This window comes from Oncorhynchus tshawytscha, linkage group LG28 (assembly GCF_018296145.1).
Source record: "Oncorhynchus tshawytscha isolate Ot180627B linkage group LG28, Otsh_v2.0, whole genome shotgun sequence".
NCBI lineage: Eukaryota > Metazoa > Chordata > Actinopteri > Salmoniformes > Salmonidae > Oncorhynchus > Oncorhynchus tshawytscha.
In genome coordinates, this window is record NC_056456.1 from 27,292,863 (window position 1) to 27,316,407 (window position 23,545).

General features: G+C 43.0%; 1 protein-coding gene across 1 annotated transcript in view; it reads right to left on the reverse strand.

Moving 5' to 3' along the window:
• The window catches only part of LOC112237403 (glypican-1-like), a 142,680-nt gene that overhangs the window by 64,903 nt on the left and 54,232 nt on the right, over nucleotides 1-23,545 (reverse strand). The window contains exon 3 of the mRNA XM_042308283.1: nucleotides 348-506. Coding sequence (XP_042164217.1) covers nucleotides 348-506 — 159 coding nt within the window. The remainder of the gene's footprint in view (nucleotides 1-347; nucleotides 507-23,545) is intronic.

Below are 23,545 nucleotides of genomic sequence, written 5' to 3' on the forward strand. Positions count from 1 at the left end.
CCTCCTCCCTCCTCCCTCTGTCTCCCTCCAGTCCCCCCTCTGTCTCCCTGCCTGCCTCCCTCCATTCCTCCCTCTGTCTTCCTGCCTGCCTGCCTCTCTCCATTCCTCCCTCTGTCTCCCTGCCAGCCTCCCTCCGGTCCTCCCTCCGTCTCTCTGCCTGCCTTCCTCCCTCCATTCCTCCCTGTGTCCTGCAGTACTCCCCATCAAAGACCTTGTACTGTCCATTGAGGGAGGCTTGCGGGGCTCATCCAGCCTCTATGATTAGACCTTCCATCTCTCTCTGTCTCCCCTCTCTTCCTACCCCCTCCATCCTTCCCGCTCCCTCCCTTCCTCAATCCCCCACTCACCATCGAAGACTTTGTACTGTCCATTGAGGGAGGCTTGCAGGGCCCGTCCAGCGTCTCTGATCAGGCCCTCCATCTCTGTGCGACTCAGATTGGATAGGCTGTCCTCCATGACACTGGTGCAACACGTGTAGCCCTGGGGACAGATCCTCAGGTGCTCTCCTAGAGGAGGGAGAGACAGGAGAGAGTAGTTTAGGAAAACCTTAACTCTAGCCTTGAAATGAATGCACGCTCTTTGAAGTAGTTACGGACGTAGTTGACATATTATTAACTGGGTGGTTCGAGCTCTGCATACTGATTACCTGACAGCCGTGGTATATTAGACCGTATACCACAGGTATGACAAAACATACAGTGAGGGGGAAAAGTATTTGATCCCCTGCTGATTTTGTACGTTTGCCCACTGACAAAGAAATGATCAGTCTATACTTTTAATGGTAGGTTTATTTGAACAGTGAGAGACAGAATAACAACAAAAATCCAGAAAAACGCATGTCAAAAATGTTATAAATTGATTTGCATTTTAATGAGGGAAACAAGTATTTGACCCCTCTGCAAAACATGACTTAGTACTTGGTGGCAAAACCCTTGTTGGCAATCACAGAGGTCAGACGTTTCATGTAGTTGGCCACCAGGTTTGCACACATCTCAGGAGGGATTTTGTCCTACTCCTCTTTACAGATCTTCTCCAAGTCATTAAGGTTTCGAGGCTGACGTTTGGCAACTGGAACCTTCAGCTCCCTCCACAGATTTGCTATGGGATTAATGTCTGGAGACTGGCTAAGCGACTCCAGGACCTTAATGTGCTTCTTCATGGCCCCGTCCATCGTCCCTTTGACGCGGTGAAGTTGTCCTGTCCCCTTAGCAGAAAAACACCCCCAAAGCATAATGTTTCCACCTCCATGTTTGACGGTGAAGGATGGTGTTCTTGGGGTCATAGGCAGCATTCCTCCACCTCCAAACACAGCGAGTTGAGTTGATGACAAAGAGCCCATTTTGAGACCATTTTGGTCTCATCTGACCACAACACTTTCACCTAGTTGTCCTCTGAATCATTCAGATGTTCATTGGCAAACTTCAGACGGCATGTATATGTTCTTTCTTGAGCAGGGGGGACCTTGCAGGATTTCAGTCCTTCACGGCGTAGTGTTACCAATTGTTTTCTTGGTAACTATGATCCCAGCTGCCTTGAGATCATTGACAAGATCCTCCTGTGTAGTTCTGGGCTGATTCCTCACCGCTCTCATGATCATTGTAACTCCACGAGGTGAGATCTTGCATGGAGCCCCAGGCCGAAGGAGATTGACAGTTCTATTGTGTTTCTTCCATTTGCGAATGATCACACCAACTGATGTCACCTTCTCACCAAGCTGCTTGGTGATGGTCTTGTAGCCCATTCCAGCCTTGTGTAGGTCTACAATCTTGTCCCTGACATCCTTGGAGAGCTCTTTGATCTTGGCCATGGTGGAGAGTTTGGAATCTGATTGATTGATTGCTTCTGTGGACAGGTGTATTTTATACAGGTAACAAACTGAGATTAGGAGCACTCCCTTTAAGAGTGTGCTCCTAATCTCAGCTCGTTACCTGTATAAAAAACTGGGAGCCAGAAATCTTTCTGATTGAGAGGGGGTGGAATACTTATTTCCCTCATTAAAATGCAAATCAACATTTTTGACATGCATTTTTCTGGATTTTGTTGTTGTTATTCTGTCTCTCACTGTTCAATTAAAACTACCATTAAAATTATAGACTGATCATTTCTTTGTCAGTGGGCAAACGTACAAAATCAGCAGGGGATCAAATACTTTTTTCCCTCACTGTATATTTTTACTGCTCTAATTAAGATGGTAACCAGTTTATAATAGCAATAAGGCACCTCGGGGGTTTGAAGTATATGGCCAATATACGATGGCTAAGGACTGTATCCAGGCACTCCATGTTGCGTCTTGGATTAGAACAGCCATTAGCCGTGGAATATTGGTCATATACCACACCCCCTCAGGCCTTGTTGCTTAATTATACACCTTGTCGCTATTTGGCATTAGGCAATAAACCTTCTGCAAACATTCACACATAGGCCTCACACAGTGTGGAGATGGGGAACAGTTATCAGCCAATTAAAAATCAAGTGGATATTTTAACGATTCAACCGAATAGATTCTGAAGAGATCCTTTACCGCATTCCAAACACCTTCACGTCTACCCACACACACAATAAGCGTACAGTCAGATGGAGCCAACGTCCTTACACTGTTTAATTACATTCCCCTTTTTAAGAGGCAGTATTAAGCTTCTGACACACACACACACTATCTCTCTCGCTCTCGCACACACATACTTTGATGGCTGCTCGATCCTTGCCACGGTGAGATGGAGAGCGTGGGCTGTAACTAACAAAGAAAAGCATTTGTATACAGATCATATTGCTGCGTTCTCTCTGGGGGAGAGAGAGGTCCGACTGCAGACTGACCAACTCTTAAATTACTGGACATCTTATTCAATGTCCTTTCAAAAGGGAATGTTCTAGAACTCAGAGTGTAGAAAGAACGCTATACACACGTACGAACACACACACACACGCACACACACACACACGTACACACACACACACACACACACACACAAACACACACACACACACACACACACACACACACACAGAGTGACAGTGCTATGATTGTACTGCTCCGGGACTAGGATAGAGACTGCTTGTCGATTGCGTACCAACTGGCTGCACAGTGATCAATGATAGTCTATTCCACAACGTTACACAGTGAATAGGATGTTGTGCACATTATAATCACATGGTGTGTCTTCAGAAGGGTGTGTATGTTCACCCACTGAGGGGAATGTGGAGGAGAATAAAAGACCAACTGTTTTACTGATCAAAGATATTAATCTGCTGTACTGAACCACAACTATTAAAGCCAAACATTTTGCCCTCATTTAACTGTAGCCTGCCATTAGTCGATATGTGTGTGTGGGGGTGTTTGTACAGTTGTGTCTGTGTGTGCACTGCATCAATCAATGTGTGTGTGTCTGTGTGTGTGTGTGTGTGTGTGTGTGTGTGTGTGTGTGTGTGTGTGTGTGTGTGTGTGTGTGTGTGTGTGTGTGTGTGTGTGTGTGTGTTGTTGCCACAGTGTGTGTGTAAATAGTGCTGAAGTGACTCATCAGTCCTTTGTCAGTGTGTCTACTAGCCAGGATTGTCAATTTGAGGGAGAGGAGAACAGGTCAATGTGGACGGTACAGGGACATTGAGCAGCCCTGATCTCACCATGTCACTGCAATTACATCAAGACCACAACAGACTCATACACTCATCTCTCTGACACATGAGTGTGTGAAGGGAAGGTTGTGTGTGGTGGTGGTGTGTGGTGGTGGTGGGGGTGGTGGTGGGGGTGGTGGTGGGGGTGGGGGGGGACAGTCTTTCTAAATACCTGCCTGGGCCAGCCATCTCTTCCAGCTCAGTGTGCCTGCTGCCTGCTGTATGAAGGACATCTGAGCTAAGTAAGTTGGAACACTAATACACACACACACACGCACACGCACACTGGGTCTGATAAGCAGAGACTGCTTGTCGATTGAGTAACACCTGGCTGCACACTGATCAATGATAGTCTATTACACAATGTCACACAGTGAGTATGACTTAGTGAACACACAGAGTGTTAGTTATAGTGATTTTCTTTCAGGCATCCAATAGTGTCCATTTAGAATCACATGGTGTGTCTTCAGAAGGGTGTGTATGTTTAGGGGAATGTGAAGGAGAATACAGTTTTTTACAATCACTTTGGCACTAATTTCGGAACCTTGATGTAATTTTTCTAAATTCTAGACACAAAACTCACAGCCAATGATCAAAATACAAGTTTTTCAAAACTCTAACACTATTTTCCAGTTGCTTGGATACAATACACATAAAGCTAAGATCATTTGTTCATTGAACTAAAATCACCTGTTCAAAATGACACAACTTAACATCAAAGTATTACCATTTCTAAATGCAAGTCACACATTGTATCTGAGATGACTGTCTATTCATTTCATTACAATGATCTAACTATCAATTGATACGACTGCTCAAAATGATAAGTAACTGTTGCATTACTCTTAATGCCTAGTTTTGTGGAAACTGACGAACAATATTCCATGTTTAGATCATGAAAGTTTCAGGATAACGAGAACCATTGACACCAATTACCGTGGAACATGAACCAATTGGACTACATTATCTATGGATGTAATATTTCATCATCATTCTTTATCACACACTGTCTCTATGGTCCCATGTACTACTTTTCCAGACCATGTTTTCAGATTTAACATTACTGTACACTCCCCAGCCACTTTATTAGGTACACCTATCTAGTACTGGGTAGGACCCCCTTTTGCCTCCACAACAGCCTGAATTATTCACGGTGTTGTACGTTAAGAGATGCCCTTCTGCACACCACTGTTTTAAACAGCTGTTATTTGAGCATTTGTGGCCTTTCTGTCAGCTTGAATGAGTCTGGACATTCTCCTCTGACCTCTCTCATTACCAAAGTGTGTAAAAATCCCAGTAAAGCAGCTGTTTCTGAGATGCTGGAATCACCATGTGTGGCATCAACAATCATACCACGGTCAAAGTTGCTTAGATTATGCATCTTGCCCATTCTAATGTTTGGTCAAACAACATCTAAAGATCTCTACTCTATATAGTCTATATATTGAGTTGCAGGCAGCCACATGATTCGCTGTTCGAATGTAACCTTCCTTGAAAGGTATATTGTAGGTGCCCTCACGAACAAGGCGCCCTTCTCCAGGCCATAGGATGATGCATGCAATGACATCACGGCAGACCAGTGTCAGGCCTGGATTCGCCCGAAGATTCTTCCCAAGATGTTTGGCTAATGAAAACATCCATTGTGATGTGGATGAGAACCTGTGGCCAAATCCATAAGACAGGGTTGATGGAAATATAGAAGTACAGTAATCAATCTTTTGTTTTGCTTTTTACAGTAAGCCAGGTGAGGAACACTGCAGTGATGTTTTACAGTAAGCCAGGTGAGGAACACTGCAGTGATGTTTTACAGTAAGCCAGGTGAGGAACACTGCAGTGATGTTTTACAGTAAGCCAGGTGAGGAACACTGCAGTGATGTTTTACAGTAAGCCAGGTGAGGAACCTGCAGTGATGTTTTACAGTAAGCCAGGTGAGGAACCTGCAGTTATGTTTTACAGTAAGCCAGGTGAGGAACACTGCAGTGATGTTTTACAGTAAGCCAGGTGAGGAACACTGCAGTGATGTTTTACAGTAAGCCAGGTGAGGAACACTGCAGTGATGTTTTACAGTAAGCCAGGTGAGGAACACTGCAGTGATGTTTTACAGTAAGCCAGGTGAGGAACACTGCAGTGATGTTTTACAGTAAGCCAGGTGAGGAACCTGCAGTTGACCTTTAACTGTTTTTTCTTTTTTGTTGCTAATTATTTTTACTTTGATTCAAAGAAACCTATGTTGTGATTTTACTGTATTTCATCAATAAATGTCATATTTTGTTCAATTTTTCCACTGTGTCTGTAGTATTCGCTCTACCAGTCCTTTTACATTGATGTATTTACGTATAGTAACATAATGAAACATGTATCACATATTTTGTCCTACAATATTTAATGATTGTACGAACAACGACACAGTGAAACTATCGGTATCTTGTGTGTGGGTGATCTAAATGAATGTTCCTATGGTATTTCATGATAAATGAGTTATTTGAACCAACGATGCTGCAAGTGCAAGGTTTCTTTAACGATATGAATGCACCATGCAATGTTTTGAACATTGGACAGCCTGTATTACAAGTGATGACCGTTTTGAGTTTTGTGTGTAGAGTTTTGAAAAATGACCACAAGGTTCTGAAATTAGTGCCAAAGTGATTGTTAAAAACTGTAAAAGCCCAACAGTTTTACTAATCAAAGATATTAATCTGCTGTGCTGAACCTCAACTATTAAAGCCAAACATTTTGCCCTCATTTAACTGTAGCCTGTCATTAGTCGATATGTGTGTGTGAGGGTGTTTGTACAGTTGTGTCTGCGTGTGCACTGCATCAAACAATGTGTGTGTGTCTGTGTGTGTGTGTGTGTGTGTGTGTGTGTGTGTGTGTGTGTGTGTGTGTGTGTGTGTGTGTGTGTGTGGGGGTGTTTGTACAGTTGTGTCTGCGTGTGGTGTGCACTGCATCAATCAATGTGTGTGTCTGTGTGTGTGTGTGTGTGTGTGTGTGTGTGTGTGTGTGTGTGTGTGTGTGTGTGTGTGTGTGTGTGGGGGTGTTTGTACAGTTGTGTCTGCGTGTGCACTGCATCAATCAATGTGTGTGTGTCTGTGTGTGTGTGTGTGTGTGTGTGTGTGTGTGTGTGTGTGTGTGTGTGTGTGTGTGTGTGTGTGTGTGTGTGTGTGTGTGTGTGTGTGTGTGTGTGTGTGTGTGTGTGTGTGTGTGGGGGTGTTTGTACAGTTGTGTCTGTGTGTGCACTGCATCAATCTATGTGTGTGTGTGTGTGTGTGTGTGTGTGTGTGTGTGTGTGTGTGTGTGTGTGTGTGTGTGTGTGTGTGTGTGTGTGTGTGTGTGTGTGTGTTTGTGTGTTGTGTGACCCAGCCAAAACACTTTCAATCAGACGATAAAGCAAATTGAGGAAGCAGCGTTCTTTAACGGTCCTCTCCGTCCCCTCCTCGTCAGTCATCACTCACACCCCATTTCCTTCACAGAGAACACTGGCAATCACAACCGTCTTCTAACTGAAGAACACATTATATTACTCTAGTGGAAACACCTTTCAGATGAGAGGTATCGATAGTCTACTCTCTTGTAATATTATCCTATGAACATTATTACCTTTCAGAGCACATTGAGAGTTGGAGGTGTTGGTAGAGTTCTCTGTTAGTTGGTAGGTCATGTTATTTTGGAGGCTGCGGTATTAGTCTTTCAGAATGCACAGGGGAAATGAGGAAATGAGAAAAGGGCATATGGTATGACTCAGAAAAGGAGGGTTCCAAAGGAACTGACTTTCCTTCTTAATTATTTATAGGTTTGGAGGAATAATCACAAAGATGTTGTGCCACATGTGTACATTATTTATGTTTCGAGTAACAACAACAACAAAACGAACACACACACACTGCTGAAAGGCTGCAGCTCCAGCCAGGTCACCCATGAAACAAATCAGTATTCCACGTCCGTGCATGTCTGAGGACGTTGGGAGATTAGGTGGAAACTGGCCACCAGGTGCAACAGTGAGTCCTGCTACCAGCAGGTTCGACATGGTGGCAGCACTTTTACTTTATGTTTTGTTTATGTGTTTATGTGTTTACTTTTACTTTATGTGTTTACTTTTACTTTATGTGTTTACTTTTACTTTATGTGTTTGGCACCCAGCACCCAGGAAGGAATGTTATATATCAAACTTTCATGGCATCTTGGCACAAAACAAAACGATCATCGAAAGCCAGTCTGAAATCTCTAATTAATGGTGGAGATCTTATAATAACACTATGCCTTCTCTTATCGGGTGATATCCATCAATGCCCTGGACCTCACTTTATCATGAACCCCATCAAACAGCCTATGTACCCATCCTCCTCTTGTGAACGTTGGATGAAGAGTAACAGCAAAGATGTGGTATGTTTGGAATGCGCGCAGTGGATTCATCTAAAATGCAGCGATTCTAGGTTTGGACATGGGGTCAATGAAGCTTACCATTGCTGTCGGTGTGCTGCACCCGCGGGGTGCGTGAGCATTGAAGGTGGAGTGGGACCAGAGGTCTTACCGAGGGTGGAGAGTGCACCGGAGGAGGAGGGGGTCCCCAGCGGAGCGGAGGCCACCAGAGGCGAGTGACGGGGGACACGGTGGTGAGGACGATGGAGTGGCACCTGGAGAGGGGTGCTCCATGGTGACAGAGAGGCCACCGGAGGAGGAGGGGGTCCCCAGCGGAGCGGAGGCCACCAGAGGCGAGTGACGGGGGACACGGTGGTGAGGACGATGGAGTGGCACCTGGGGAGGGGTGCTCCATGGTGACAGAGAGGCCACCGGAGGCGAGTGACGGGGACACGGTGGTGAGGACGATGGAGTGGCACCTGGGGAGGGGTGCTCCATGGCGGCAGAGAGGCCACCGGAGGCGAGTGACGGGGGACACGGTGGTGAGGACGATGGAGTGGCACCTGGAGAGGGGTGCTCCATGGCGGCAGAGAGGCCACCGGAGGCAGGGCAGTGGGAAGATGGCAGCACAGTGGGAGGTGAGTTACAAGTGGATCGGGAATTCAATGAGGTCTTTGGGTAGAAGGGCTTACATTTTGTGCACTTAAACGTCAGAAGCCTACTACCGAAGATTGATGAGATACGCCTGTTGGTTTGCAAATCGGGTGTCTTCTGATTTACTAAGGCATGGTTGGATTAATCTGTTTGTGACTGTTCATCTGTTTGTAATTACTCTGTTGTCCGGAAGGATCGGAATCAGAACGGTGGGGGGAATATGTGAGTTTGTAAGATCAGACATTGCTTTTAACGTCAGATCAGATTTAAACACTGATCTGGAGATTGTCTGGCTGGATATCTGCCTTCCCAATACAAGACGATTTTGTTGGGGGTGTGTTACAGGCCGCCCAATCAGAATGCATTCAATGAAGGTCTTGAAATTGTGTTGTCAAACTGTAATGATTCCCTGTTGAAGGAAATCATTTTGTCGGGGCATTTCAACACTGATGTCTGCAGAAAGAATAGCCCAACCCACAATGTATTTATGCACTTTTGTAGATCACTTGCTCTGACCCAAATGATAAAAGATCCCACCAGGATATGTGAAACATTGCAAAGTACGATTGACTAAATATTGGTGTCTGATAAATCTAAAATATCGCAGAGTGGAGTAATAGTCTATGGAATCAGTGATCATTTTATTACATTTTGCACAAGGATTTTTAAAGATGCATTTAAGTGTCACAAAACCGTTTGAATCAGAGGACTCAAAAAATACTGTGATGAAAAGTTTAGGGAGGAAGTGGGTAAAATTGACTGGTCACCTGAGCAAACGCATATTGTTAATCTCTCTCTTGAACAAGGTACCTTTCCCATGGACATGAAACAAGCTAAAGTTATACCTCTGTATAAGAAGGGGATAAAGTCTGAAACTGGGAATTATAGGCCTGTATCTACCCTCTGTGAAACATCAAATATCCTGGAAAGAGTTGTACATCTACAATGTATGAATATGTTAACAGACAGGGTCTAATGTATGATTTTAAGTCGGGTTTTAGAAAAACCTACTCCACTGATTCATGTCTACTTGACTTGACTGACTTCAACAGGAACGAGATTGATGAGGGAAATCTCTTAGGAGACAAATAGGAGACAGTTAACCACTGTCTCCTAATCTCCAAACTGGAGGCACTGGGGTTAAGCAGTATCCCTCTAACGCTGGGTAAAGTCCTACTTATCAGGAAGGGAGCAAGTAGTAGAGTTTAATGGTTCACTGTCTCAGGCAAAACCAATGAGTTGTGGTGTACCGCAGGGGATCGTGCTTGGGCCTCTGTTGTTTTTATTGTATATTAACGATATGAAAGATGCTCGTTCTTGCCGTCTTTTTCTTTATGCGGATGACTCTACACTTCTTGTGTCTCACAAAAGTAAAACTATGTTGGAGAGCGTACTTAGAGCTTACTAACATTAGCAAATGGCTTGGAGATAATAAGCTATCTCTGCACTTAGGGAAAACTGGGGCAATTATTTTTGGATCCAGACCTAAATTGAGTAGGTCCTCTGAAATCAGTGTGGAATTAGGGGGCGGGGTGCTGACTACTAAAACCTCTGTTAACTACTTGGGATGTATCCTTGATGGAAGCTTGGGAGGTGTGAGCATGGCCAATAAGGTGCTAGGGAAGGTTAATGCCAGGACTAAGTTTTGGGCTAAAAGTCCAAGCTGCTTGATAAGGACTCTGTGAAAGTACTAGCTACTGCCCTCATTCAATGCCATTTTGACTACTAGCATACTTCCTGGTTTGGGGGCTTATCTAAACTTATGAAGGGGAAGCTCCAGATAGCCCAGAATAAGATGATCAGGGTAGAATTGAAAGTGAGTACATGTTGAGGCTAGGGTGTCCCAGATTGGACTAGGTTTGGTTTACAGAAGTATTTATGGTCCTGTGCCCAGATATCTAAGTGATTACTTTCCTCGTGTTAGGGATGCACACAATCACAGCACCAGATCAGGTGTTGCTGATGTGTGCTTATACAGGTTCAGGAGTAATGCTGGGAAAGGTACTTTCTTGTATACTGGAGCCTCAGAATGGAATGAGTTGCCTCTGCCTATAAAAACAACGTCCTCTCTGGGCAGCTTTAAAAATAAAGTAAAACTATGTTTGATGTCTTCTGTGCCCATATGAATAACCCTTATGATGTAACTGGAATGATGAGATAGATGTTCTTCTTCTCTGTTTTTGTTTTATTATATCACTGCCATACTGTGTTCCATCTTGTCTAGCCATCTTGTCTCAAGACCACAATGGAAATAAGTCCAGACTTTAGTGTGTGTTATCCTCCATGATTTTACTCATGTGCATGTATGACTTTTTCAAGTTTTATGTGTGATTGTTTTTTTTAAATGGTCAAATTAATAAACTAAACTAAAATCCCAACTCACACCCCAGCAGAGCAGTCTACCATGTCCTTATGTCTCTCCCTTAACCCCCTATGAGAGGACGTGTTCCCGTGTTCCCCCTAGTCACTTACACACACTAGACACATACACACACTGACAGAGCCTCTCAACAGGGAGCAATTCTCAGCCCATTCATTTATCACAGGCCACTAGGAGGAAGACTCTTATTAATAAAAGCCAATAGGGGGAAGCTGAATAATGTTGCGCACACTCAGATAAACCCTGGCCAGAAACAGACAGACAGGGCTTTTAAAGAAAGGAGGGATGTGGCGAGAAATTAAAGAGGAAAAAAAGAGAGACTCAAAGGGGTTCATTGCTGGATTCTCTCAATTATCGGTCTGGGCCGTTGTGACAGAGGTTAACACAAGAGTCAGGGGGAAGATGAGAGGGAGGGACAGAAGAGAAGGGGATAGAGAGAAAACAGAGGGGGCAGTACCCAAGAGAACTGCACAATGAAGTAATGACCAGTTGATATTTGAATGGACCACCTAAGACGGCCAGTCAAGTAGGCTGTCTAAAAACGATTTTAACAGTAATTGTAAATATAGTGCTACAATATTTAACCAATTATGCAAATTGCCTACATTATTGTAACCTCCAGACACTGAATAGCTGAAGACTATTGCCCAAACATTTGAAAATGGAAGTCTCTTCTCGACAAACATTTAAAAGAATCTGTCTATCTTTTGACAAAGAATCTACAAATAACAGGAAAAGCAATCTGTTGTATTTGTCCTTCAGTGTGCCATATCTCTGATGCCCCATCATGACAAATTACTCTGAGATTTACAAAATAACAACCTGTTGCCATAGAAACAGGCTGTCACAGATACTGATTACTGGAGAAAAGCTTTGGCCTCGTTGAAGGACAGCCAAATCAGTTCTCGGAGCTCTCTGAACTGTACCAACAAATAGGATTGCACAATTCCAGCAACATTCCCAAAAAATCCCCGGTTTTCCATAAATGGGAGAATGGTATATTGGTTGGAAGATTGTTTGGAAGATTACTTGTATGTTAAGGAAAAAGCAGGACATTTGTGAATCCTCCAAACAAGATTTCTGGAAAATCTGGGAAAGTTTTGCCCCCATACTCACAACTATAAAGGTCACAAATGCAATACAGGGTACAAATAACCCCATGGGAACACACTGCTCACTCTTAGTTGATCCGGCTTGATTAAGTCCCAAAACAGACGCATCATGATAAATCAGGGTTCATAAACTGAGTCACTGACACATATGGTTCTGTAATGTGTTTGTACCTGTTTGGTATACGGTTAAGAAGGCATAATAGGGCCATAACAGGGTCGAGCAGTCCATGTCAACAAGGTTTCTGATGACGACTAAAATGTATACCACAGTGTATGGACACATGTGTTGACATTGTGATCATCTAACAAGTAACCCTCACTGATCACTGGTCTGATTGTCTCTGGTAATCTCAGATTGCTATTGCATCAATAACTTTCAGATTACAGTGGTGTGTGCATGGGGGCACTGATGCCCTCATGGATTATAATCCTAATCCAGGGAGTTGTGCCAGAGTGTGTATATTCCACAGCTGGACAGATTGACGTCAGTGCTAAGGGAACTACCCAAATCACCAGGGAGGAGATAATGACGACGTCACTATTGTCCTACTGAGGATTAGAAAACAAACCAGGCGAAAACTAAAGCAGTGGTTACTAAACTTTTTGCATTTATTATCTCCAATAATCCTGGGATTTACCTAAAGACGGTCCAATAATCCTGCGACTGTGACCCAGTGAATAGAAATACTAACCACAACCCAGTCCTTAGTCGCGGCCCAAGAGAGACTGGCTGTCTACCCATAAGTGGATTCAGAGTTACAATTGTGGGATATCACCAGGATACAGTAGAGGTTAGGGCACTTTCTCTTGATGTATTTATTTATTTTGTTCTCGGTCTCTCTGTTTCTCCCCCCTCTCTCTCTCTCTCTCTCACACACACACACACACACACAGACACACACACACACACATACACACACCCCTCCGACTACGGCCCACCCAGGCCGCCGTAATAATAGCCCCTTGGTGCGTGGTCTGATCATCAGGCTGGTCATGAAATGTGATCTAGAGGTTGGCAACATAAATAGCTTCCTTACTCCAGCAGTAGGGCATTACACATTACTACTGGTGGCTGGCTGGTTGGCTGGTGGCTGACTGGTGGGAGGCTGGCTGGCTGGTTGGCTTGCTGGCTGGCTGGTGGCTAGCTGGTTGGTGGCTGGCTAGCTGGCTGGCCTCTGGGTTATGCTTCCTAAACCTATCCACCTCCTCACAGGGCACACACACACCACTTACTGGAACACACACACACACACAGATACACACACACTACTTACTGAAACACACACATACAAACACAACAGTCTTGTACAGCTAATCGCGAGGGGACACACAATTCTGTCCCATTCAAAATCATATTTTCCCTAACCCATAACCTTAACCCTAACCCATACTCTTATCCTAACACTAACCCTAACCTTAACCCAAAAACCTAACCTTAACCCTAAACCTAACCCTAGCTCATAAACCTAACCCTAAAACTAACCCTAGCTCCTAACCCTAAACCTTAACGTAATTCTAACCCTGACACTAATTCTAACCTTAACCTTAAACCCCCTAGAAATAGCATTTGACCCTCGAGGGGACCAACAAAATGTCCCCAGTTGGTCAAATCTTTGTCTAGTCCCACAAGAATAGTTAAACACGTCCACCACTTACTGGAAAACACACACACACCCTTAAGCCCTGCCACTGGGTACCAAACTATTTGAGGGGCTGTGGATTTCCACAGCATACTCAAATGTTTCTGTTAAATAGCCACCAACATCTTGAGACGCAGACAGACAGACACACAGCGTGTGTGTGTGTGTGTGTGTGTGTGTGTGTGTGTGTGTGTGTGTGTGTGTGTGTGTGTGTGTGTGTGTGTGTGTGTGTGTGTGTGTGTGTGTGTGTGTGTGTGTGTGTGTGTGTGTGTATATGACAAAAAAGCTGACAATAAAGATTGGTTTCTTTCATGGAAATAAATCCTGCCTCACTTTGGAAAGTAGAAGGAAGATTGTTCAAGCAACGCTTCTCCCAGTACTTGATTATCACTCAGCACTGCATTATCGCTGGGGACAGTTTTCATACAACTCATTACATTTTGTATAGTTCTGTTGACTGTGAGTCTCTGACTACCAGAAGGACCCAACATTGACTACTTTGTTTGTATATAAACCGGTTCTTCAGAGACTCCCCCACTACCTCAGCTCACATATTAATTGGAGATCCAGCAATTTTCAGATGCTCTCTGGACTGGCTGGTTCTGGAGGTTCCGCAGGTCTCCACTGACCTGGGAAAATATTTTTAGTTGTTATGCCCCCAGTTTATGCCCCCAGTCTAAATAAAAGTACAAATAAATTAAATGTATGTGTGTGTGTGCGTATACATCTCTGTGTGTGCATACGTGCGTGCGTGTGTGTTCCTTGAGCCCATTCGTGCTCAGAAAGACCTGTCTGGCTCAGTAGAGAGAACACCAAGCCCTGCTCTGCTAGGTGAGCTGTCTGCTAGGTGAGCTGTCTGCTAGGTGAGCTGTCTGCAAGGTGAGCTATCTGCAAGGTGAGCTATCTACTAGGGAGCTGTCTGCTAGGTGAGCTGTCTGCAAGGTGAGCTATCTGCAAGGTAACCTATCTGCTAGGGAGCTGTCTGCTAGGTGAGCTGTCTGCAAGGTGAGCTATCTGCAAGGTGAGCTATCTGCAAGGTGAGCTATCTGCTAGGGAGCTGTCTGCTAGGTGAGCTGTCTGCAAGGTGAGCTATCTGCAAGGTGAGCTATCTGCTAGGTGAGCTGTCTGCAAGGTGAGCTGTCTACTAGGTGAGCTGTCTGCAAGGTGAGCTGTCTGCTAGGTGAGCTGTCTGCAAGGTGAGCTGTCTGCAAGGTGAGCTGTCTGCTAGGTTGCTAGGTGAGCTGTCTGCTAGGTGAGCTGTCTGCAAGGTGAGCTGTCTGCTAGGTGAGCTGTCTGCTAGGTGAGCTCTCTGCTAGGTGAGCTGTCTGCAAGGTGAGCTGTCTGCTAGGTGAGCTGTCTGCAAGGTGAGCTGTCTGCAAGGTGAGCTGTCTGCTAGGTGAGCTGTCTGCTAGGTGAGCTATCTGCAAGGTGAGCTGTCTGCTAGGTGAGCTGTCTGCTAGGTGAGCTGTCTGCAAGTTTAGCTGTCTGCTAGGTGAGCTCTCTGCTAGGTGAGCTGTCTGCAAGTTGAGCTGTCTGCTAGGTGAGCTGTCTGCTAGGTGAGCTGTAAGGCAGATACACCACAGGCTGACAGACCAGAGGGAGAGAACCAGAGGACAGAGAGAGAGAGAGAGAGAGAGAGAGAGAGAGAGAGAGAGAGAGAGAGAGAGAGAGAGAGAGAGAGAGAGAGAGATATGGAGAAACCACACATACAACACTAGACACTATGGACCAAATACAGACTTTGTCACCCTGCAAGAAACATGGTATAGAGGAGAGCCGGTAGTCCCATCCACCAAACTACCAGATGTTACACAGGGAAAGAGACTCAGGGGTATTCTAATTTGCTATAGATCAGACTTAACCAACTCCATTACATTAATAAAAATAGGAACATTTTGGATACAAATTCAAAAGGAAATCATCTCAACAGAGAAACATTTCCTCCTATGTGCTACCTAAACCTAAAGATAAAACGTCCTCTCACTGTCAACTGCCTTTATTTTCAGCAAACTTAACATGTGTAAATATTTGTATGAACATAACAAGATTCAACAACTGAGACATAAACTGAACAAGTTCCACAGACATGTGACTAACAGAAATGGAATAACGTGTCCCTGAACAAAAATCAAAAGTAACAGTCTGGTGTTGCCACCAGATGCAATAAGTACTGCAATGCATCTCCTCCTCATGAACTGCACCAGATTTGCCAGTTCTTGCTGTGAGATGTTACCCCACTCTTCCACCAAGGCACCTGCAAGTTCTCAGACATTTCTGTGGGGAATGGCGCTAGCCCTCACCCTCCGATCAAACAGGTCCCAGACGTGCTCAATTGGATCGAGATCCGGGCTCTTCGCTAGCCATGGCAGAACACTGACATTCCTGTCTTGCAGGAAATCACACACAGAACAAGCAGTATGGCTGGTGGCATTGTCATGCTGGAGGGTCATGTCAGGAGGAGCCTGCAGGAAGGGTACCACATGAGGGAGAAGGATGTCTACCCTGTAATGCACAGCGTTGAGATTGCTTGCAATGACAACAAGCTGAGTCCGATGATTGCTGTGACACACCGTCCCAGACCATGATGGACCCTCCACCTCCAAATCGATCCCGCTCCAGAGCACAGGCCTCGGTGTAACGCTCATTCCTTCGACGATAAATGCGAATCCGACCATCACCCCTGTTGAAACAAAACCGTGAATCATCAGTGAAGAGCACTTTTTGCCATTCCTGTCTGGTCCAGCGACGGTGGGTTTGTGCCCAGAGGCGAAGTTGTTGCCGGTGATGTCTGGTGAGGACCTGCCTTACAACAGGCCTACAAGCCCTCAGTCCAGCCTCTCTCAGCCTATTGCGGACAGTCTGAGCACTGATGTACGTTCCTGGTGTAACTCGGGCAGTTGTTGTTGCCATCCTATACCTGTACGGCAGGTATGATATTCCGATCCTATGCAGGTGTTGAATGATATCACAAAGAACTGCAAAAGTGTTGCTAATGCTTTCCACTTTCTGGAGGACCAAGTTTTGAAATCAGTGGAATGCCCAGTGGAAGCAGAGTATGATAGTTAAGGAGATGGAGAAAATGCTGGTGTTTTATTGCAAATATGCGGAGGCAGTCAAAAAGAGAACACAAAGAAGGCTGTTATATAAATGACCTCTCTTCAGATTACATCTGCAAACCAAGGGCAACCATGGCATCTTTGACAGAGAGGGAGAAGCGTTCATCCATTTAAGAGAGTCTAGCTAGCTACATTTTCAGATATTATAAGTTTCTAATTTTGTCAGAAATTCATTTTCATTGCAAGTTAAAGCGTACTGTTAGCTAGCTAGCTAACGTTACGTGTATGATCTGTGTAATAATATTATTTTTTATCTCAAAGCCATTTGCATTGCTAGTTATAGCCTGATGTTAACTAGCTAGCTAACATTGAACATAGTTGGTTAGCTTTAGCTACCTGTAGATTCATGCAGGCTAGTAATGTTATGAGTTGGGAATGTGGTTCATTGTTTAGCTAGCTATTTACATGTCTAAACAAAATATTCCACTATGCAAGTAACCATTTCACTGTAGCGTTTACAGCTTCTGTATCCTGCGCATGTGACAAATAAACTTATTTTATTTGATATAATGTGGGTTTACCAGAGACGGTAATGTGAAGAACAACATGGCCTGAACTAAAGTCAAATTAGGATATAACGTTAGGCCAACGAGACAGTGCACAAGTTCAAAAATGTTCCAGTAGAATGCCCTGCTTTTATTTCGTCACACTCACAACCGTAAGCTATTTTCTGTAATTAGATTGCCATTAACTTGTAATTAATGATCGTGTTGTGAGTTATTTTCCTCTAATAATGAATCCAAATTAGCTAAAGTTAAGACGCTGTCAGCTACTATATGGTCATTATTTGAACTGGCTAGCCAGCTAACTTAACGTTTGCTTTTAGTTGCCTGGTTTGCTAGATTGACATATACTTAGTTCATTTTTAAACGGATGGGTTTATTGGTGTTAAAATACACCAGTTATGCTATTTTGGACTGCCCGGCTGCTGATGTCATGTAGCCTGTCGTTTTTGTGTTTATACTTTTTCATAACAACAAGACAAGTTTGATGTCGAACAACAATAGAATATATATATATACTATATACAGACATGTCAATAGACATACAGTGGTTGCTCAATGAAAAGTTTTAAGATTATGCTGCGGGATTTAAAGGTAATTTGTGGTTTAGTACGGTACCCTGCGTCACTACTTCATTGCTCCAGACCACCACAAGGGGGAGTTAGAGCACTGATTATGCTTTTGGGTCCCAAGGTGCTAATGTGTCTCTACCTGAATGAATGCTGTCAATGAATGGGCGATATAAACCAAATAGAAACTGCTAATTGTGCACGACTTCAAAATTGAATTTCAATTAACTGAATGATGAGTATGAAGAAGGTGATTGAACAATAGTGTAAGAATTGCTATTCCTCTGTCCTGCACGCACATTCTTTATTTGTTTCTACTTGGTCAGAAGAAGCTGAAGCTGACTGTAGCATATTACTTACTTAAACTGTTGTTACACTAAGTTTTTTATTCTAAGAGAAACGAAACCGTTCAATTATATTCAATGATTTTCCTAAGATATATGTGTTGACTGCATATAAGAAGCAAGTGATGTCTGCTAAATAATCAAGTTGATGGCGCAGTCATATAGCCTTGGCACCGACACATACAAACGACAACTGCCTCACACCTGCCCAGAACCCACTGCTCACACCCCCAACTCCAGCACCCCCATCTCCAGCACCCCCATCTCCAGCACCCCCATCACTCTATTAACCCTGCATTATAATTGTATAAAAGCCCCTTGTGTATACATTTAGAATCCTCCAATCCTCTAAATGTAATTAGATCTACAGGGACATTTTATTGATCTGTGAGTATTTTCATTTAGGAGCAACCTCTTAATGGGTTCCGAGAGCCGTGTCATACCAATCATTATTGGATTACTCACCATGGCAACCACTTGTTAGTATAAAATTGAAAATGATGTTCGTTTACATTTTTTTAAACAAATTCAATCATTTATTTGTACCGCTGTAGATGCTGTGTTTTTATTTACCCTAGTGTTGGACAGCTGGAGGCATTTTGTTTTTCACAAGCGTAGCAGGCTGTGAATTCTGCAAACAACGTTTCCATGATGGGCTATTAGCAGGACAATAGACTCTTCATACCTCCATTTATTTACAAAAGGATAGTCTAATAGCTCGTCTAGGTGTGAAAAAAAAATCCCCCCAACTGGCAATGTATTAAGTACTCTAAAGTTTGACATTTCTAACTGCAAAATGTCAGATAAAGCATATACTGTACAGTATTTGTTCATCAACATCTTTATGCTTTTGTTAATAAAATAATGATAAAAAATACTCTTTCAAAATGTAGATGTTTATTTCAACTGCTGTACATCTCATCTACATTTTAGTTTCACTTCCCCCAATCCCCACGACCAGTTTCTCAAGCCAAAACGTCTTGATGGCCTTCACTAGTTCATCTTTGCTTGTAGGCTTGGCAGAGTTACGGATGAATGTTTTCAGTTGATGCCAAACAAGTTCGATGGGGTTTAAATATCATGAAACCTACATGTAGAGATTATTATTTATTTATTTATTTTTGATATACTGTAGGCCTACCGTAGGCAACATGAATCTCACTAGTGACTGATGCGACCCGAAAAAGCATTAGGTCACTGAGAAATTCTGGACATCGTCTGCTATCCCTTATGTAAGGAATTAGGCACGTTACCATGTTTACTATGTACTGTAGGCTATGTTTACTTGTCAGACTATACAGTAGCTTAATTAATAAATATATACATTTTTAAAACAGTTTTCTTTATCAAATTCAATAATATATTTGTACCAATTTAGATGCTGGGTTTTTATTTACAGTAATGACGTGCAACTTGAGGCATTTTGAAAACATTGTTTTTCACAAGTGTTTGTGAACTCAGCAAACAAGGTGTTCTTGATAGGCTAGATGCCACCCACCCTTGATTGGCTATTAGCAGGACAAAAGATTCTTGCTGAGTTTAGTGATTTTAAATACATTAATGGCTGTTTGTGAGGTATGTCACTTCACTTCCATAGCCCACCACATGCACTGTTTTCTAGCCACATCTGGATGGATCCATAACGAATTACTATGGGAATAAACATCACTGAAAGACAGAGCAAGTCAATCCCATTTTTATTTGGAAATGTAAGGAATATTATGCTCTTCACTCGCACTTTCGTTTTTATTGGAATAGAAACACCATAATATGAATCAAATTAATTATGTTAAATTTCTAAAAACCTATCTCATATAGTCTGTTCTAAAAAAAAAAACGGTTTTAAAGTCTCTAGTACAGCCAATATTAAAAACGGTCAAATGCATTCATGAATTAAATCCTTTAGCCATGATTGTAAAATGAATCAAGGCTCCCTTTATTATTTAGTTTTAGAACTAAAATGCTTGACTGTATTTAAAGTTATGGATGACTTGTATGCTGTGTGATGACATGCACAAATGAATGAATGATTGATTGATAGCAGGCCTTTATGCCAAGAAGTAAGTTAGGCTAAAACAGCGTAAGAGAGTAAGAAATGCATTTTTGTTTTTTTTGGAATAGTAAAACCATAATGTTCATCAAATTAATTCAGCTACATTTATAAAAATCAATCCCATATAGTCTGTTCTATTCAAGGCTCCCTTTGACTCTTAGGCTTACAGCTCCATGTCATTTCAATAACTTAGCTTCTCAAAGATGCCCTCTGTTGGGCAAACTAGCACCAACTACCATTAATGGCAACAATGGCTGACACTTAAATAATGTGCCATAGAATCTGTGCTGCAGTACGACACAACTTTTAAAGGAAGAACCACTGTAGAATAAATCAGCCTTTAGCCTTGAAATCTTTGGTTGTTTAGTACACTCTGTTTAGCACATGGCCTCACATGTGAATCGTTAAAGAGATGAGTGGGGTTAAGGCTTAAGAGGGTGTGAACGATGCTGAAGGGGTGTGGACAAGGAAAGGCTCTCCAGTAGATGCACCAAAACATTCAAGGCCATTTTCTCAAAAGTGGGGTTAGAAGTTTATCAACTTTCAAAGCAGAATGACTTTCCCATTGTTTCTCAACTATAGTGCATGATATACCATTTTCTAGCTCTGTCGCTACTTTTATCCAATGTAAATAATGCAATTTCACATTTTGCTACATAAGACCGAATCAAGCTGGTCGGTCACATATAGGCCAAGGACTAGATAAACTGTATTTTTACCTGAGTTTTTCCTTATTGTAGGCCACTATTTTTCGCCCATTTTAGTCTTGAAATCTTTGGTTGTTTACTACACCACCTTACTCCCTCTGTTTAGAACATGGTCTCGCATGTGAATCCTTACAGTGATGGTTGGGGCTAAGGATTAAAAAGATGTGAACAAAGCTGAATAGGTGTAGACAAAGAAGAGCTCCCCAGTAGGTGTACCAAAACATTCAAGGGACATTTTCTCAAAAGTGGGGTTACAAGTTTATCCAGTTTCAAAGAAAAATGACTTTCCCATTGCTCCTCTAGTGCAGTGTATGTCATACCAGTCTCTACTTTATCCAATGTAAAAAATAACAAATAAATGTTTAAATGTTCTTACGTAAGACAGAATCAAGGAGGTGGGTCACATATGTGAAAATGGTGCGTTTCTAAGTTTTGTTGTAAAAATGATAGTGGAAGATAAGTGTTTCCAATGACATTGTAAGCCAATTAGTAGACAATTACTCAATTAATAGGCAATGCCTACTCATAATTGGTTAAATCACACGATGCACACAGGTGATGTCATTGGAAAGACTTATCTTCCTCTGTCTTTTTTTTTACTAGAACAGCCTCAATTTGTTGGTCCATGGGCTCTACAAGGTGTTGAAAGTGTTCCACATGGATGCTGGCCCATTTTGACTCCAATGCTTCCCACAGTTGTGTCAAGTTGGCTGGGTATCCTTTGGGTGGTGGACCCTTCTTGATACACACGAGAAACCGTTGCAGTTCTTAATACAAACCGGTGCGCCTGGTACCTACTGCCATACCCCATGCAAAGGCACTTTAGTCTTTTGTCTTGCCCATTCACCTTCTGAATGGCACACATACACAATTCATGTCTCAATTGTCTCAAGGCTTAAAAATCGTTGTTTCAATTGTCTCCTTCCCTGACTGAAGTTGATTTAATAAGTGACATAAATAAGGGATCATAGCTTTCACCTGGATTCACCTGGTGAGTCGATGATGTCATGGAAAGAGCAGGTGTTCTTAATGTTTTGTCCACTTAGTGTTACATTACTGTCACTTTTGTTTGTTTTAGTAGTTCATCTAACTTAGGTTTGGGCCTACATAGCTCAAGTCTGAACATACAGTGCAGTTGTTTGCTTGGAAACCTTGTCAATTGCTTGGAAATCTCTTCAGTGACCATAAGTCCTCCTCCCAAATGTTTTTTGTGGTGTTGTAATTATATTTGAGTGAAACTAAGCTCCAACCATCTCACCGGAAGCAGCGCAGGCCAGCCCAGCAGAATCAGGTCAAACTGGGGTGGTTAATCTTTATTTTAACCTGTCAGAGCAAGACCAGTGTGCCCTGCCTGTAAGAAAAGACCTGCACACATTCCACAGGAAAAATCACCCCGAGCCCTGACCACTCAACCATTTGTCAAGGCCTGATGCCTCCATGCACCACAATACAGTGCTGGATAGAACACAAAATAACTCCACAGCAAGCACATACCCCTCACACACCTACAGAATTACACACACACACACACACACACACACACACACACACACACGTACACACACACACACGACACACACACACACACACACGCACATACACAGGAATGGCAAAGTTACCATCCCGCTGGCAGGGACAGTTGCAGTGTATGTACGTTTTGACAATTTATGTCCTGTGCAGTGAAATCCTAACAATCTTCACACATTTATCAGCTGTAACCACAACTAATCATTCTGCACGATGTCCACATGGGCCACGTCATCCACAGAACCACAGGGCCAAAGAACCAAACCTTGGGAAGACACATTTAGTTCATATTCAGGAGGACACACACATCCGTTGACACACACACATACAAACACACACACACACACATTCCCGAGGGTCATGGACCAAAACACCTCTGCATCAACTTGAGAAGCAGGCTGAAGCTTCAGAAAGAAAGACGTGTTCAAAACAAACCATAGAAAAACAGACTCTGATTTAGTCTGTGGAGTTGGATTCTCTGCCCACGCGAATCCTACTTCACTGAGACGACCTGACAGGGAAAAGCACATTGTGTGCTTAAGAATGTTTGTCTCTTTCTTTGGCCAGGTCTCTTGCTAATAAGCCTTTTCAGCCCCATTCTGAAAGGAAGCTTTTCATAGAGCTCTCTTTGGGAAAAGGAGGAGGAAATAAGAGGGGAAAAAGGCTGCAGTCAAACCTGCTGTCGTTCTGAACCTGGATCTCAACACAGCCCTTTCCTCTCTCTTTCTTCCCTCTCTCCCTCGCTGTCTCGTTCCTCTCCCTCTTTCTCCCTTGTTCACAATTCCTTTCATTCCCTTCTTCACTCTCTTTCTAGTTCTCTCTCTTTCTCTCTTACTAGTTCTCGCTCTTTCTCTTTCTAGTTCTCTCTTTCTCTCTTACTAGTTTTCTTTCTTTCTTTCTTACTTTCTTTCTTTCTTTCTTACTTTCTTTCTTTCTTTCTAGTTCTCGCTCTCTTTTCTTTCTTTCTTTCTTTCT